Source organism: Lepidochelys kempii, chromosome 15 (assembly GCF_965140265.1).
Source record: "Lepidochelys kempii isolate rLepKem1 chromosome 15, rLepKem1.hap2, whole genome shotgun sequence".
Lineage (NCBI taxonomy): Eukaryota > Metazoa > Chordata > Testudines > Cheloniidae > Lepidochelys > Lepidochelys kempii.
This window is the reverse complement of record NC_133270.1, coordinates 2,731,269-2,749,366: the sequence shown is the minus strand read 5'-3', so window position 1 is coordinate 2,749,366 and position 18,098 is coordinate 2,731,269. Positions and strand designations below refer to the sequence as shown.

The 18,098-nt window shown below is 50.1% G+C and overlaps 1 protein-coding gene across 5 annotated transcripts in view; it reads left to right on the top strand.

Annotated features, from left to right (window-relative positions):
- Positions 1–3,451: 3,451 nt before the first annotated feature.
- RASAL1 (RAS protein activator like 1) overlaps positions 3,452–18,098 on the top strand; it is a 153,077-nt gene continuing 138,430 nt past the window's right edge. For 4 of the 5 annotated variants that reach the window (XR_012155094.1, XR_012155095.1, XM_073313149.1 and 1 more), the window contains exon 1: positions 3,452–3,978. Coding sequence is in view for 3 of the 5 variants with exons in the window: in XM_073313149.1 (XP_073169250.1) it covers positions 3,914–3,978 (65 nt within the window). In the remaining 2 variants the exon portion in view is untranslated. Of the gene's footprint in view, positions 3,979–17,191; positions 17,321–18,098 lie in introns of those variants that run through there. The other variant, XM_073313148.1, reaches the window with a different exon arrangement.

Below are 18,098 nucleotides of genomic sequence, written 5' to 3'. Positions count from 1 at the left end.
CACAAGTAGATTGTGCTGGGTCCATTACAGCAACCTAGAGATGTGAGCTGTATGCTGGGGATTGGGGCTGACAGGAACAGTAAGGTCCAAATTTTGAAAGGTATTTAAGTGTCTAACTCCCATTGATTTCACCTAAATATCTTTGAGAATCAGAGCCTAAATGACTCCAGGTTAGATTCATCTCTGAATTTGGCTCTCTGACTTTAGGAAAGGAATATAAAGCAGGAGGAAAGGAACTAAGAAACAAACATCCTGTTTCATGCTTGGGTCCTTAGTCATAATTAATTACAGTGCGAATTGCAATGAGCATAAAATGCAATCTGGAAGAGTTGATTTTGAAAGAAAGATTTGTCAGTTTCTCACATGGCACCTGCTGCCCATTTGTAGACTTTGCTCTGTTTTGTTCTGCATCATTGCTGATGCAAGATATCTGTGTGTAAATAGAAAAGGAGTACTTTTGGCACCTTAGAGTCTAACAAATTTATTTGAGCTTAAGCTTTCGTGAGCTACAGCTCGCATCCGATGAAGTGAGCTGTAGCTCACGAAAGCTTATGCTCAAATAAATGTGTTTGTCTCTAAGGTGCCACAAGTCCTCCTTTTCTTTTTGCGAATACAGACTAACACGGCTGCTACTCTGAAACCTGTGTGTAAATAGTTATAATCTCTTCATATCCGGATAGCTGTAGTTATACAGTGGCATACCAATCTAAGGTGCTGTATTATCATGGTAGTGAGCTGAAATGTGCCAAATGTATTGGGAAATCACTGGGCTGGGCTACTGACCGACAATGAAAACTCATCCACGGCTGTCTTCCAGGAATTCAGTAGGGAGACAAATAAGTTAAGTGCGTTTAGTACAGGCATACACAAAGAACAGCTATGTGTTTTGAGTCTAAATACCTTCTCTAGGTAGAGAGAGCACAGTGTGTGCATCTCTCACAGGAACACGACTGCTGTCTCCAAAGACAGAGTTCTTAGCAATTTAAAAGTGCAGGACACAGAAACCCAGGGGGTTGCCAGTTCACAGATCTACACACTGTAGTACAAGGGGCCAAGCCTAATTCAATAGTTGGAGGAGTACTACGGAGGCAAAAATATATGTGAGCCTGATCCCTGCCATCAGACTGCAGCTGAGGTTGTAGGGGGGGACTCTCAGTGGAGCCATGCTGTCAGGGTGGGACAGGACCCTGACAGCAAAAGAAGGCAAGCCTTTCAGCAGGACCCATCCCCATGGATTCTGGTGATGTGTGGGGATGGGAGAGTTGCATCCCAAATGCCCCTTGGGATAGGGAAGACACGATGGACTCAGCTGTTACAAATACGAAGGGGAGGGAGGAAGCTTGTTAAGGCTGCTAGAGACACACAAACCCTCTGGTTCTCTCTGGCTCCCAGAATGACCAACACAGATGGTGATGCCTGGGGGCTCCAGGCATGGTCTCTTGAAGTCTGTTCTGGGTCACAGCAGCAGAGAAGAGACTTGGGGTTGCCCGCTACACCCCTTGCAGCCTTCACAGCCCCTCTATCCTTCTTCCTTGAGGAGAAACTCTACCAGCTTAGCTTCTCAAGGTTTCCTGCCCCCATGGGAGGGGACGATCTGTCCCTTTAGCAATCAGCAATGACAGTGAAATCTATGGGACAGAGGGGTAGGAGTTTGTTCAGCTCTTCTAGTATTTATTAAGGTCTCCCCAAGGCTTGGCAGGAGGTTCCTTAATCAGGGTTTGCATTGCAGACAAGATTGATATGAACTTCTGTTGGGCTGATCTGTCCCTGGCAGAGTTGGGTTTCTGACCACTGGTGTAATTTGCCACCGTGACCCTTGGCCCTGTATTAATTTGGGGCCCACTGGAGCCAGTGGGAGCCTTTCTATTGACTCCAATGGACTTTGGATCAGACTGTTGAGAGGATACTTGTAGAAGCTGCCTATTTACCGAGCTTCCATTCCCAGCACATACTCTTATAACATCCCCCCAGTTTTGCAGACCTGATGTAGGGGCAGGAAGAATTCAAGAGATAAAAATTACATTGAGACACAGGGCTGATTCTCTCCCCTGGCCCGCTGCACTCCAGCGTGACTCCATGGACGCCCGTAGTTACTTTTCACTTACAGTGGGGTAAGCTGGCACTGAATCAGACCGGCAGAGTCCACCTGTCATCACTCAGCTCCAACACGCGGCAGATGGCAGAGTGGGAATGTGGAGGTGGGCAGAGGAGCTATTCTTCTGGTGGATTTATGAGTATCAGGTGCAGAGGCAGAGCGTATGGCTGTGAGAGAGCTGCGGAAACACTGGGACGGTGCACACCAAGGGTAATAACCCTCCCACTCCCTCGTACATACATCCCTGAACTTCCTCCATCATCATCATGGCCAGTCTCAGCTGATCGAGAGCCATCCGGCTTGATCTCCAACTAGGTCCTTAAGGCTGCACATTCCATCTGTGTCATCACTGGCGAGCGAGCTTATCGCCCCCCCAAAGCTTTTGGTGCCCATGTGATCACTGGCTGCGTAGCCGTATTCTTTAGTAAACAGACGTGGGCTTCCTCCCTTCTGGACCAAATTCTGTCCTCAGCAACTCCTTGTTAACGCAGGAAGAGCTTTGCTGGGATGACTCCAGTGTAACCAAGGGCAGAAACTTTTTCTTGCAGAGAGGATAGTTTTTGAATAAGGTCTGAGCTGGGGACCTGGGTTCTGTTCCCAGCTCTGGCGGGTGACCTTGGGTAAGTCATGGCCTCGTCCTGTGCCTCAGTTTCCCCATCGGATAAATCCAGGATACTGATACTGCACAGAGGGGCTGTGGGGCTTTTTTAGAGTTTATAAAGCAGCTTGAGATCCCTGGGGGGAAAGTGAGATGAAGTGGCATGGAGTTAGGCAGTGCCCAGTGAAACCCAAGAGGGGATGGGAAGAGCTAGTGAGTGTTCTGCTGTTCCAGGCTGGGGTGGCATTTGGGATTTTGTTAATCCCTTCAAGGGTAATCAGTACAGTGCCAGCGTGTCTCAATCTCTCTGCTGGCTGCCAGCACCCAGGCAAAATGCTGGTGTGATGGCAAGCGCAGTCCGCATGCAAACTGCAGGCCAGGAGTGGGGCGAGTGAGTGGGCAGAGAGGTGGAAGTGTGCAGTCCTGCTACTAACCTGGCCCTGTCATTTTAAACCTGGGTGATTCCCCAGCCTTTGGAATACGAGCCCTGATTCTGTGTAGTGAGCCAAGCCCAGTCTGTGAGGAAGAGGCGCCAGGGAAGAGGCGCGTTTGCAGGCTGCTGCTGGCTGAGGCAGCTTGAAGCGCATGTGAATTCACTGAAGCTAACACAGGAGGGTGCAGAAGGGGACAGCGGCCCCCGCTCTGCTCCCCCTTTGGCTGGGGAGGGCGCATTTCCCCCTCGCTGCCGCTAGGAGGCAGGGGAGCTCCACTTGCTGGCTTCCGCCTGCTTCGGGGGCGCAGCTCTCCGCGAGCAACCGGTGGCTGCAGACACGATTCTGTCGCGGCCAGAGCTTTTCTTCGCCTCGAGCCGCCGCAGCCCCCGCTGCTTGCAGCTCCCAGCGCGGGGGAAGAGGAGGGAGGGCAGCAGAGCCAAGCCAAGCCAGGCAGCCTGCTTGCATGCCGGGCATGCACAGGGAAGCAGCGGGCGAGCTCTGAAGCGAGCCGGACACAGCGACCGGAGGCTTTGGCACTGGCTGGTCGGTTTCACGTTTCTACGCGAGACTTGGGTTTTGTCTAAACCGGCTGCTGCGCTGATCAGAGCCAGGCAGAAGCCAGAACAAAGGCAGGAGCGGGGCGCCCCACGGCACGGAGCCCAGAGAGCCCCGCGGCTCCGAGCCGGCCGCCGCCGCGGAGGCTGGGCGAGCCGATGGTTCGCGGGGACGCTCAGCCCCTCCGCTGAGAACAGAGCCCGGTGTGGGGTGACCCTCGCTGGGCTGGGGATGGCCCGGAACACGTCCCTGCATTTCAGAGTGGTGGAAGGAAGGAGCCTGCCTGCCAAGGATGTGTGAGTCGGATTCCCGGGCTCGTGGTGTGATGTCCCGTCCGCAGGGGCGCTCCGCTGGGTCCCAGCGCGCCCAGAGCTCGGGGCGGCGCTGGCGGAGGCAGGGGCCGGTGTTGGGGCGACGCCCAGGTGCCGCTCCCCGGCCGGCCCCGTGTTGCCGGGTGAGGAATTTGGCCCCAGGGAGGCGTGCCTGGGGTGCCGAGTAGCTCTCGCCGCCCCGGGAAGCGCCTGCCTGATGCCTGGACTGCATTGCCAGGCAGGTCAGTCCAGCTGCAGTCCCGTGGACTGAGGCACTCAGCGATTGCTGCCCCGTGCCGGGGCTCCTGGCTAGCAGGAGTAGATGTTCGCTTGTGGCGAGCCAGCCTATTGGCTCAAGACGCCCCCTCCATGCAGTGTGGCCTGGGGGACCCCCAGGCTGCCTCCCGGGGAGGAGAGGAGGAAATGAGCAGGAACAAGTCCAGGATGGAGGCGACCAGGTGCATGTCCAAATAAGAATTCTGGGCTTGCTCTTTCGCACTCTCCTGTCCCTTGGTTCATTTTGGCCTGGGTCAGAATCACTCTTCCAAATCTGAAGGTTGAAATGTGAACCCCTATTTGAATTTTGCAAATTGCCTGAGTTACTACGGGGGTGACCCTGACCCCGCGACCTGCGTACCAAACCCAGATCTGCAGCTGGCAGCGGGTCCCATCTGTAGGCGTGTGTCACTTCCACTGATGGGAGGCCACTGCCTCCTGCTGCTCGATTTTAGCTCTGGAGCTGGGCTGGGTGTGGGGAAGGGAAAATATGACTTGGTCCAGCAGTCTCCATCCTGAGCTCGAGTTACTGTTCTCACTTATCCATTCTGATTGATATCGATCAATAAATAATGGGATTGCAGCTGGCAGGCGTCAGCACGGTGATGCATCGCAGAGTGGCACTCCCGGGGTGCTCTCGGATCCCCTCCCAGAGGCAGAGCAGGAGATGGGTTGCTTCCCCAGGTGTCTGCCCAATGCTTGGCTCCCATGTTGCATCTTTGGTGTGCAGATGTTGCTAGGATGATGTTGACTCGAGGCAGTGATGTCTAGTAATTAGAATGGGGAGGCTGGGAGCTGGGTTCTATTCCCAGCACGGCTACTGGGTCATTCTGCTCATGTCACTGCCCCTCTCTATGCCTCAGTTTCCCCATATGTAAAAGAGCGGTAATGAGACTGCCCTACATCAAAGGGAGGCTGCAAGTATGGCTGAATGACTTGTCCAAAGCTTGGCATGTGCGTGCTCCTTGGCTGGATGGCAGCAGAGAGATGTACAACGCCACACGCACTAGTCACATTTCTCCGTATACCCGGAAGCAGAGCACCCTGACACTTGCCATTGTCGAGCTGGAGAAACTCCTTCTGACCTGGGTTTTGGCATGAAGTCTCAAGGCCACTGCGGCACCGAGGTGATGCAGCTCCGTTGGGGTACATTAGGTCTTTGGTGCATGAGCACTTTTCACCAGCAGTTTCTGCACTGATTAAAGCCCAGCTAGGTCTGTGTGCTAACTCCCCAAATGGTCTCCCCTGTTACTGAAGCTGCAGTTTAGGACTGGGAGAATGGGCAGGCTCCCTTGTCTCGATCTCACTATCAATTGTGCTGACTGTTCTTTGTATTCCAAAATCTGCAGGTCCCATTGTCCACTGCCTGTCCTTTGCACGGCCATTTATTCCCATGTAAATCGGGGTAAACACGCTCCCAGGTCATATCTCTCCATCTATACACTTGAAAGGCGACAGTTGCACAGCTACGCGGCTGCAAGTGCTTCGGGGTAGACAGTACCTACACCAACAGGAGGCGTTCTCCCATCCTGATAGTAAATCCACCTTCCCCAGAGGTGGTAGCTGGATCAGCGGAAGAATTCGTCCGTCAACCTAGTGCTCTCTACACAGGGACATAGGTCAGCTTAACTGTGTCACTCAAGGGTGTGGAATTTTCACACCCCGTAGCGACATAGCTGGGGCAATCTAATTGTCTAGTGTAGCCCAGCTCTTGGGCTGCTAACCAACAGTGGGCTTATTCCCCTCTTGCGTACACTCTTGTAAATTGGGCGCTACATCCTGCAGTCTGAGCGCTTGACTCCCCATTTCCTTGTGGGTGTTAACACCAGTGGGAAGTCAGCAGAGTGGGTACAAAGTCCATCGTTTGGATTTGGGAGCCATTTTGATTTTGTCGATTCTCACGATACTTGATGTTTTTGGATTTGGCGGGGGGGGTGCGGGGGTCTTCAAGCCCCAGCTTCTGGAGTCATGTAAGAAGACACTTTCATTTAAAAAGGAAAATCAGTTTCTATCCTTCATGGTAGGTGTCATAACTACACATGACAGGGTAAGCCCCTGTCTGTGTACAGGGCTATAAAATCCCTCCTGGCCAGAGGCAACCTCCTGTTACCTGGAAAGGGTTAAGAAGCTCAGCTAACCTGGCTGGCACCTGACCCAAAGGACCAATAAGGGGACAAGATACTTTCAAATCTTGGGGGGGAAAGGCTTTTGTTTGTGCTCTTTGTTTACGTGGTGGTTCTCTCTTGGGACTGAGAGAGGCCAGACAGAAATCCATCTTCTCCAACCCATCCCAATCCAAGTCTCCAATATTGCAACCAGTCTAGGTAAGCCAGGCAAGGCGGATTAGTTTACCTTTTGTTTTATATGAATTTTCCCTGTGTTAAGAGGGAGGTTTATTCTGTAACTTTAAGGTTTTGTTCAGAGAGGGATCCTCTGTGTTTTGAGTCTGAATACCCTGTAAAGTATTTTCCTTCCTGATTTTACAGAGGTGATTCTTTTACCTTTCCTTTTCTTCAATAAAATCCTTCTTTTAAGAACCTGACTGATTTTTCCATTGTTCCACGATCCAGGGGTTTGGGTCTTGATGATTTTGTAACCAATTGGTGAGGATACTATTCTCAAGCCTCCCCAGGAAGGGTGTGTAGGGCTTGGGAGGATATTTTGGGGGAAGACGTCTCCAAGTGAGCTCTTTCCCTGGTCTTTGTGTAAGACGCTTGGTGGTGGCAGCATAGGGTTCAAGGCCAAGGCAAAGTTTGTACCTTGGGGAAGTTTTTAACCTAAGCTGGTAAGAATAAGCTTAGGGGGTCTTTCATGCGGGTCCCCACATCTGTACCCTAGAGTTCAGAGTGGGGAAGGAACCCTGACAGTAGTGGAAAAAAGCTTGTCAACATAGTGACAGCGCAACCTAGCAGCTCAGAAGCACAAAGCAACTTAGAACCACCCCCAAAAATGTAAGGGGGGGTTGTTTGCTTATTCTCATAATTTTTGAAAGCTTGGAGCTGACCATACTATGCAGCACACCCACAGTTTGCATGGTTCCAGATACCTGGCTAAGGGGAGGGCAGTGGGGAACCAGGGGCTATGCAGTGAAACTGGTGTGAGAAGAGAATTAACACAATGACATTTACAAAACCTCCCTGTCTATCTGAGGCCTGGTCTATACTTAAGGTTGACATAGGGCTGGTTGGCACTGGAAAATTAGGTCCACTCAGCTATGTTGCTCAGAGGTGTGAAAAATCCATCTGAGCGCTGTAGGTAAGATGCCCTAAGTCCCCATGTTTACAGTGCTAGGACAGTGAAATAATTCCGTCAGTCTAGGTGCCACCTCTCGGGGAGGTGGATTCCTTGTGCCAAAGGGAGAAGCCCTTCTGTTGGCACAGGTAGTGTCTACCCTGAAGTGCTGCAGCTGTGTCACTGTAGCAATTCAAGTAGAGAAAAGCCCCTAGCTATGTTGCTCAGGGGTGTGAAATCCCAAGCAATGCAGCTATGCCAACCGAACCCTCAGTGTACCACAGCCCGGTCAACAGAAGAATGCTCCCCCCACTCGGGGAGGCAGTATTCCTACAGCCATGGAAAACGCCTTCTGTCACCGTAGGCTGCGTCTGCACTAGGGGCTTAGTATGGCCTAGCTGCACTGCTGCAATCCCCACAGTGCAGACAAACCTTTAGGGTTTTATCCTGCGGCCCATCACCACGGTATCTGAACGTTTGGGTGTGTTAGGTTGACTTGTTTCAAAGTTTTTGTTGGTTCCTTGGTAGGGGCTTGTTAGGAAGGAATATCAGTATTGGGGTTTGAGGGCAGAAAGGGGGGTCAGTGTTGGAGATTTATTGGGTAAAAGGGGGTGATAAATTGTGAATCTTCTGTAATATTTTTATGACCCTAGGTGTGCCTTGATTTCCCCTATATTTTCCATGGCTACCTGGCAGGGTGTGGAGGAGGACTATTTGTTCTCACAGCATGCTAAAGCCTGGTCTACACTAGAAACTATGTCGCTGTGGGGTGAGAAAAATCCACACCCCTGAGCAGCATAGTTAAGCCAACCTAAGTTCCTGTGTAGACAGTGACAAAGCCCTGGCTGGGATGATTTAATTGGGGATTGGTCCTGCTTCGAGCAGGGGGTTGGACTAGGTGACCTCCTGAGGTCTCTTCCAACCCTAATCTTCTAGGATTCTATGGTGGAAGAATTCTTCCGTTGACTCAGCTGCCAGCTCTCGGGGAGGTGGATTACCTACGCTGAGGGGAGAATCCCTCGTGTCGCCAGAGGGAGTGTCTTCAGGGAAGCGCTGCCGCAGAGCAGCTGTGCTGCGGTGGCATTCTGAGTGTAAACAAGCCCTGAAGCCGACTGAAGCCATCCCTGCACTGCAGAGTTAAGCCGACTTAAGTTACAGTGAGGATGGTAAACCACTGTGATTGCATGGTTTGTGCATGTTCACACAACGCTCCTTGTGTTGGTGCTCTAGCACCAACAGGGAGAGCAGTGTGCCATGGGTAGCTATCGCACTGTGCAAATCTCCACCTTCTCCCGCTGGGCACACTGGGAACGGATCACAGTGCCTCCTGGGACGGGGTCACCACCCCCACGATGCAGTTTTCTTCCATACCATAATTCCAAGGGCTTCCAACTGTGTTTTGTGCTGTTTTTCAACTGCCCCTGCAGGGCTGGCCTTACCCTGAGGTGAACTGAGGCAGCCGCCTCAGGTGCCAGACTTGGGCGGGGGGTGGGCGCCACTAGGACCCCGAGTGTAGAAAATGGTGTCTGCTGCTGGTGCATCTGGATTCTCTCTGCAGGAGATGCACAGAGAGGGGGGAGCGCTCGGCTGGAGGGAGGAGGGCACAAGAGACAGAACAGGCAGGCCGGAGAAAAGGGGAGAGGGAATCACAGAAAGAGCAGGAGCTGCAAGGGGAGAGAGGAGGAGGAAACTCTTATGTACCTTTCTAGCCCCCCCAGGGCCTGGACTGATTAACCCCAGCTTCTCAGGGAGCTTCCTGTTTCCCTGCTGCTTCCCTGAACCCACTTGAGGAGAACAGGCAGCCAACTGAAGTAGTAGGAGCCAGTTAGGCCCTTAAGATGCTGACATCTTCCCTCACCCTGCTACCAGCCTGCTTATTTGTCCCCTTCAACTGAGTGTTGAGAGCCACTATCGCTGGCCCAGAACAGCAGTCATGAGTGAAAGAAGAAAACTCCCCTCTGGGGCAGCATTCAGTAAAAGCAAGCAAGCAAAGGAAGCTTTTCTATCTAAGCAGGAAGGAGCTTTCCTGAGATACAGAGACACAAATGTTCACGGTGAGCCTTCCGGCCCCAGTGAGGATGTGAGTGGTGAGGAGATGCCTGATCTTCCAGTCAGTCAGAGTGCAGGTGACCTGGCAGTTACTGTAGCATCCGTATCTCCATCTCAAATGGATGTAGCCATGCACATTCCTGAAGAAAAGGATAGATCAGAGAAGAGTGTGGTGGAGACGCAAGAAACTGCTGCTGCTGAGTTTAGTTCCTTAAGTCTAGATGATCCAGGACTGTGGACCCACTTGAGCTGTAGCCTGAAGGACTTCCTTGTACTGCGTGGGCCACAGCAAGTGAAAAACTTCATGTTCCCCAAAGACAATGAAAATAGAAGTTTCCATCCAACACATTGCTGGCGTGAAATCCCCAGTGGTGACAAAGTGGAGAGGCCATAGCTTGTGTACTCAAAAACCCAGAATGCTGCATACTGGTTTTGTTGTCAACTCTTCCAGTCTAATGTTCCAGCCACATTGGGTTCTACAGGAACAAAGGACTGGAAGAATCTGGCTAGAAATCTGGCATGCCATGAGAAGGCAGCAAATCACCAGAGAGCATTCCATAGGTGGAAAGAGCTTGAGATGAGACTAAGGTTAAAAGCCACCACAGATGATCAGCATCAAGAGACGATTGCATCTGAGTCTCTTTACTGGCAAAATGTTCTGAAAAGGCTCATTGTATTGTGAGAATGCTTGCGACCCAAAACCTAGCACTGCATGACACTTCAGATCAGCTGTATGTGCCAAACAATGGAAACTTCCTTAAGATTGTGGAGCTGATGGCTGAGTTTGATGCTGTACTCCAGGAGCATCTAAGAAGAGCCACCACCCAAGAAATGTACACCCCCCACTACCTTGGAAAAACAATTCAAAATGAGATCATACAGTTACTGGCAACAAAAGTCAAACAGAAGATTGTGGCAAATCTGAAGTCAGCAAGAGATTACTCTGATATTCTGGACTGCACACCTGACATCAGCCATATGGAACAAATGACTTTAATGGTGCGTTTTGTAACAACAACAGAACCTAGTGAAAATGTCCCTGCAATGGTGACTGTCAGAGAGCATTTTCTAGAATTTATTGACATTGATCATACTACAGAAGCTGATATGACAAGTTTGCTTCTTAAAAAGCTGGAAGATACGGGAATAGCGATAGCTGACATGAGAGGTCAGGGCTACGATAATGGTGCCAACCTGAGAGGAAAGAACAGAGGAGCACAGACACGGATCTGAGAGTTAAACCCTGGAGCTTTTTTTGTCCCATGCAGGTTCTCATTCATTGAACTTGGTGGTCAGTGATGCAGCATCAGCTTCTCGTGAGGCTGCTGAATGTTTTAATGTAATTCAAAGCATCTATGTATTTTTCTCTGCATCAACTCATCGATGGCAAATTTTGAAGCAATATCTGGGAACATCCTCTCTGACACTGAAACCACTGAGTGCCACATGATGGGAAAGTCGAGTGGAGGCGATAAAGCCTGTCAAACACCAAATTGGGAAGCCAGATGATGCCATAGTTGCCATAGTAGAGGTAATGCTATGACAGGAACTGTTTGTGGGAGAACAGTGGCAGAGGGAAATGGAATCACCAGAAACATACCTAACTTCACATTTCTGTGTGGCTTAGTGTTGTGGCATGACATAGTGTTTGAAATAAATGTTGTAAGCAAGAGACTCTAAGGTGTTGACCTTGATATATCTGGAGCAATGGAAAAACTGGACAAAGCAAAGTCATACCTACAATCTTACCGGTCAGATGAGGGATTTCAAAATGTTCTGAAGAGTGCACAGAAGTTGACAGAGGAACTTCACACTGAAGCTATTTCCCACCCATTCAAGAATACAAGAGTCACCGAAAAAGAAGACATTTTGATTACAAGGCACGGGATAATCCCATAAAAGACCCCAAACAACAATTCAAATTTGAACTTTTTAACCAGGTGCTAGATTGTGCAATACAGTCAGTTGAAGAACGTTTCATGCAGCTCAAGGAACACAGCAGTATATTTGGGATGTTGTATGATATTCCCAAACTCCTCACGATACCTGAAGAAGACCTACACCAGCAATGCAGGACACTAGAGACAGTGTTGATGACACATGATGACATGCGCGATATTGATGCGAGTGATTTAGGTGATGAACCGAGAGCCCTTTCAAGATACATTTCAGCAGGATCAACTCCAAAGGCTGTTCTGGAATATATGTGCACAAATAAGATGACCACCCTCTTTCCAAATGCTTTTGTTGCTCTGCGCATACGTCTAACACTTCCTGTAACAATTGCCAGTGGAGAACGCAGCTTCTCCAAGCTGAAGTTAATAAAAACACATCTATGCTCCACAATGACACAGGAGAGGCTGGTCGGCCTTGCAACCATCTCAACAGAGCATGAGCTGGCCCAGACTGTGGACCTTCTGGAAGCAGTGCAAATCTTTGCGACCAAGAAGGCACGGAAAGCACCACTTTGATTATTCAAACAGATAAAAATGCCAGTGTTTACTAGGCAGACAAGAAAAGTTACATTTGCTGTTCAGGTGTTTGAAAGTTAAGTGTTACTTAAAATTTTTGAACAAGGCATTTTAAGTTGTTAGTTCTCCTTTATTGGGGTAGGAATAGAGCAGCACCATGAGAGGAGTAGAACAGGAAGAAGGCAGAATTGAGACCTTTCAAAGTTTTGGCCCAAGCAAGGGGGCATGGGGACGTCATTTGAGCTCCCCGCCTCAGGTTCCAAAATGTTGTGGGCGGGCCCTGTGCCCCTGTGAACTTTAGGAAGAGATGGAAGGCATAAAAGCATGGATCCTGCACTACGCTCCAGTCTTGTCATGAGTGTTATGAATGCAACATGGCTAATCCTGCAGTATTTCATGAGCTGTGACTCCGAACAGGAATCCATGGTGCTTTCCCTCCTGTGTGCCATGGAAAGAAACAATTCAAGATTGATGTTAGCATTCACAGATCAGCTACGCACAGCGAACCGTCACTACTGGGCTCGGGAAACAAGCACTGGGTGGTGGGATCAGATCGTGATGCACGTCTGGGACGACGAGCCGTGGCTGCAGAACTCTCCTCTGCGCAAAGCCACTTCCTTGAACTGTGTGCGGAGCTCGCTACCCCTTTCCCCACCCATGGCACAAGGAAACCAAAATGAGAGTTGCCCCAACAGTGGAAAAATAAGTGGTGATCACTGTGTGGAAGCTGGCAACTCCAGACTGCTACTCATCAGTTGCGAATCAGTTTGGAGTTGGGGAAGTCCACCGTGGGGCTTGCATTCCTGCAAGTGTGCAGGGCCATTAATCGCCTCCTGCTACGAAGGACTGTGACTCTTGGAAATATGTGTGAAAGAGGATGGCTTTGCAGCAATGGAATTCCCTAACTGAATCAGGGCAATAGATGGCATGCATATCCCAATTTTGACCCCAGGCCGTCTTGTGACAGAGTACATCAACAGAAAGGGGTACTTCTCTATGGTATTACAGGTACTTGCGGATCACCGGGGTCATTTCACTGACATCAATGCGGGGTAGTCAGGGAAGGTGCCTGACGCACACATCTTCGGGAACACTGGCCTGTACAAAAGGCTACATACAGGGACTTTCTTTCCAGAGCAAAAGATTCCAATGGGGGATGTTGAAATGCCCATAATGATCCTGGGAGACCCATAGCCTACCCCTTACTCCCATGGCTCATGACACCTTACACCAGAAACCTGGACAGCAGCAAGGAGCACTTCAACAATAGTTTAAGCAGGTGCAGAATGCCCATAGAATGTGTGTTCAGCAGATTAAAGGTTCACTGTCTTTTTCGCAGGTTAGACCTCTCATGTTCATAGCAGCCTGCTGTGCTCTGCATAACATTTGTGAAGCCAAGAGCGAAAAGTTTCCCCAGGGGTGGAGCATGGAGGTGGATTGCGTGGTGGCTGATTTTGAGCAGCCAAACACTAGGGCTATCAGAGGGGCTAAGTGAGGTTGAGGGTGGGAGGGGACTATTTAAGTCAGGGAGGCTTTGAAACAGCATTTTGACAATCATAGAATCATAGAATATCAGGGTTGGAAGGGACCTCAGGAGGTCATCTAGTCCAACCCCCTGCTCAAAGCAGGACCAATCCCCAATTAAATCATCCTAGCCAGGGCTTTGTCAAGCCTGACCTTAAAAACTTCTAAGGAAGGAGATTCTACCACCTCCCCAGGTAACGCATTCCAGTGTTTTACCACCCTTCTAGTGAAAAAGTTTTTCCTAATATCCAACCTAAACCTCCCCCACTGCAACTTGAGACCATTACTCCTTGTCCTGTCCTCTTCTACCACTGAGAATAGTCTAGAACCATCCTCTCTGGAACCACCTCTCAGGTAGTTGAAAGCAGCTATCAAATCCCCCCTCTTTCTTCTCTTCTGCAGACTAAACAATCCCAGTTCCCTCAGCCTCTCCTCATGAGTCATGTGCTCCAGACCCCTAATAATTTTTGTTGCCCTTCACTGGACTCTCTCCAATTTTTCCACATCCTTCTTGTAGTGTGGGGCCCAAAACTGGACACAGTACTCCAGATGACGCCTCACTAATGTCGAATAGAGGGGGACGATGACGTCCCTCGATCTGCTCGCTATGCCCCTACTTATACATCCCAAAATGCCATTGGCCTTCTTGGCAACAAGGGCACACTGCTGACTCATATCCAGCTTCTCGTCCACTGTCACCCCTAGGTCCTTTTCCGCAGAACCGCTGCCTAGCCATTCGGTCCCTAGTCTGTAGCTGTGCATTGGGTTCTTCCGTCCTCAGTGCAGGACCCTGCACTTATCCTTATTGAACCTCATCAGATTTCTTTTGGCCCAATCCTCCAATTTGTCTAGGTTCCTCTGTATCCTATCCCTGCCCTCCAGCGTATCTACCATTGCGGATGATACTAAACTAAACTGGGAGGTGGTAGAATCTCCTTCCTTAGAGGTTTTTAAGGTCAGGCTTGACAAAGCACTGGCTGGGATGATTTAACTGGGAATTGGTCCTGCTTCGAGCAGGGGGTTGGACTAGATGAGCTTCTGGGGTCCCTTCCAACCCTGATATTCTATGATTCTATGATACCACTTCTCCCAGTTTAGTATCATCCGCAATGAGCCCCAGTAATGTGTCTTTCTGTAATGAATTGAGCCAGGTCGTCTGCCACTGTGTTTGACTTTCTGTTGCCACTACCCTGTGTAGGTCACCAATAAAGAATCACAGTTTTTGTAAGACTCAATTTTTATTAAACAAATGTCCCTGGGGTGGAGTGCAAGAGGCTGGGGATGTGAGAGGAATGTGTATGGGGAGTTTGGGAGGGCAAGGAAAGCAGTTCTGTATGGGTTTCAAGCAGGGGGTTGGAGGGTGGGGTTGAACACGCATATGTTCCCCCTGCAGCGCAGTGAGGGACCTCAGTATCTCTGTTTGGTCCTCCATGAGCTTTATTATCTGCTCCTGACCCTGTCTCCTCTCCTGGCTATCCATTTGTAGTTTATTGTCTCTCTCCATGCTCTGTGCTCACTATCAGCCTAATCTGACGATTGCAGAAATTCCCAAAACATGTCCTCCTTACTGCTCCTCGTTCACCTCCTTATCTGAGGGAGGTACTCCATCAGTGCGTAGGAGCTGGCCCTTAAGGGAACATCTGCAGAAGTAAAAGAAACAACACAGAGAGTCAGTATTGTGTGTTCACTCAGTATTGAATCATAAAAGTTACACACACCTCTTTCTCACTTTCCTTTGGCCAGCACAGCCAGAGCACTAAACATGGTGAGTTCAGCCTGGGGCAAGGGGTGCAAGATGAGACAGGGTCTGGGTGGTTTCAGAAGGGGATCAGTACACACACCTGGGGACACTATTCTGAATACTGGCACAATTTTCCAGAGGCGGGGAAAGTTGAAATCACACTACTGAGGATAAGGAAAGCTGCTTGCCCATGTCCTGCTTTGGTTCCTGTACAAGTGATTCACAATTGGCATGGCAAAGTTTCCTACAATGGGGGAAGAAACAGCAGGAACCTTTGGCAGAGGATTGCAGAGCCCCCACTGCATAACTGCACCGGGGAATATGAAGGAGATGCAAATAGTACCTAGTGTTAATTTCAATCTCTTCTCCCAGGTGCACCATGTAACAAAAAAAAAAAAAAAAAAAGAACACCTCTACCTCATGTAAATCATGCACTATCAAAGAAAAATTAGTATTTACTGGAGCTCCCTCTCCAGCTTCAGGTACACCAGAGCTGGACTGCTGGGACTGGCTAGACCTCTCCGGAGTCAAAAAGAGGTCCTGGCTTGCTGTGCCACCGGACGAGCCAGCTGCCTGTTGCATTTCCTCCTCCAACTGGACCTCCTCGTCCACCACTTCATCCTCGGGGTTGACTCCACTGGCTGCTGTCTCCAGTCTCCCTGAAGTATCTGTGGGGCCCTTGGCGGTGCAGGTGGGGTCACCGCCAAGGGTGGTTACAGCTCCTTGTAGAAGCTGCATGTTTTCGGTGCCATACCAGAGAGACAGTTGTCCTCCCTTGCCTCCTGGTACACCTGCCTCAGCTCCTTTATCTTGGCACAGCCCAGCTGCGTCCTGGTCATGCCCCTTCTCATCCATGCCATGAGCAGTCTGCTTGTAGGCGTCAAAGATCCTAGGGCAGGATCAGCTGCTACTGCACAGCCTCCTCTCCCCACAGACACAGCAACTCTGGTGTACTCCAGGCAGGAGTGCGTTTGCTGTGGAAAGCCGGCATGGTCAGCTGGGAAGATGCAATGTCCAGGCCCAGCAACCATGAAGAGGAATTTCAAAAATTCCCCGAGCTTTTAAGGGGAAGGAGCACGTGCCTGTGTATCTGGCTGAAGGGCAGCAGAGTAGAAACTGCTGACCAGAGCGGTCATGATGGGCATTTTGGGACACTGCCTGGAGGTCACTTAGGGTGACATAACCAAGCACACTAACACTGCATCTCTCTAACGTTGTCACAAAAAGCTCTGTGCTTCTCGTCGAGGCGGTTTTATTACACTGGCGCAGCAGGGGAGTTACACGGGCAGGAGGGGCATTGCAGTGTATGCACCTTCACTGATTTGTCGATGAAAGCTGCCTTTTGTCAACAGAGCTGTGTAGCGTAGACAAGGCCATAGCTATGAATGGTGCCTGGCTGTCTGAGCCTGAAGGGCCATTGAAAGAAAAAATGACTGGCAGAGGCCTTGAGAAGACAATGGAAAAGCCAGTCACCAGGACACTGACACCTACTAATCCACAACCCAGAGGGGGATGCATTTCCCCACCTCTCCGCCGGGAAGCTGAGCAAAGACCCCAGCTCGAAAACAGGCCTGGGAAGGCATGAGGTAGGGGGATAAGAGATGGCTGCTGGAGGAAGGTGGGGACTCTCTTGCCTGGGAACTGACAGATCAGACCGAGAGAGACACAGAGCTTGACCAATGGGGTTCACTGCAGCTGTGCGCTAACCGGAATGGGCTGTGCTGTGCTAATCTAAGGCCTGCCTAGGCTGGGTTCCAGCTGACTAATAAACCCACCTGTTGGGACAGCACTGTCCTTGCAAACGTTTGGTGAGGTGCATTCATCCCTGCAGAGTGGACAAGTCTCTCTCTCAGCTGGACTTGCTGAACAGAGCTCCTGGTGTGCTGAGCCCTAGAGATTCAGTCAAAGGAGGCAGTGAGGTCGCGTGGCCTACCCAGGAGGATGAGCGAGCCCCTTTGGGGTCTGGCATGGCGAGAGGTTCCTCCTAGAGACCGTTCCAAAGCTGGGGCTGTGGCATGGATCCTGTGGATGCCTGGTGAGAGGGCCAGTGGTGGCGGGTTTTTGGATAGAAAGGGAGTCAGTGTTGTGAGTTTCATTCTTAAGGGGGAAAGGTCTCTTTAAAAAAGAAGGATTTGCAGCTTTTCCTAGAAATGGTGAGACTCCAGATTTGCCTGATCTCCAGAAGTTCATTCCATAGCTGGATCCCCTCAACCGCCAGTGCTGTGTCCCCAGCTCTCCTACCATAGAAGATCAGGGTTGGAAGGGACCTCAGGAGCTCATCTAGTCCAACCCCTGCTCCTCTGCTAGAAAAGTACCACTTTAAAAAAGAAAGCTGAGTGTCCCCATCACCTGGCTCCAGGAGCTGCGGATTTCCAGAAAAAAACCCCAATATCATGAGACACCTGGTGATAAAATAATGAGATCTGGCAACTCCATGAGTCAGTCCCACTAAAGTCAAGGGGTTCCCCAGAGTTGCAGGGATATTCCCACACATGGATTATTGCAGGATTATGCCCTATATTTCACAGACTCATAGATTCCAAAGCCAGAAGGCACCACTGTGCTCATCTAGTTTGACCTTGCATATGACACAGGCCATAGAACTTCTCCACAATAATTCCTCTTTGAACTAGAGCAGATCTTTTAGAAAAACCTCAGTCTTTATTTAACAATTGCCCGTAATGGAGACTCCACCACAACCCTTGTGTTAAAAATTCACACCTTAGTTGCGTTGTACATTAACATTAAACAGCTTTGAAATAACATTAGGATGAAAACAAGCCAACTTCCACACATACAAGAAAGACTCATGG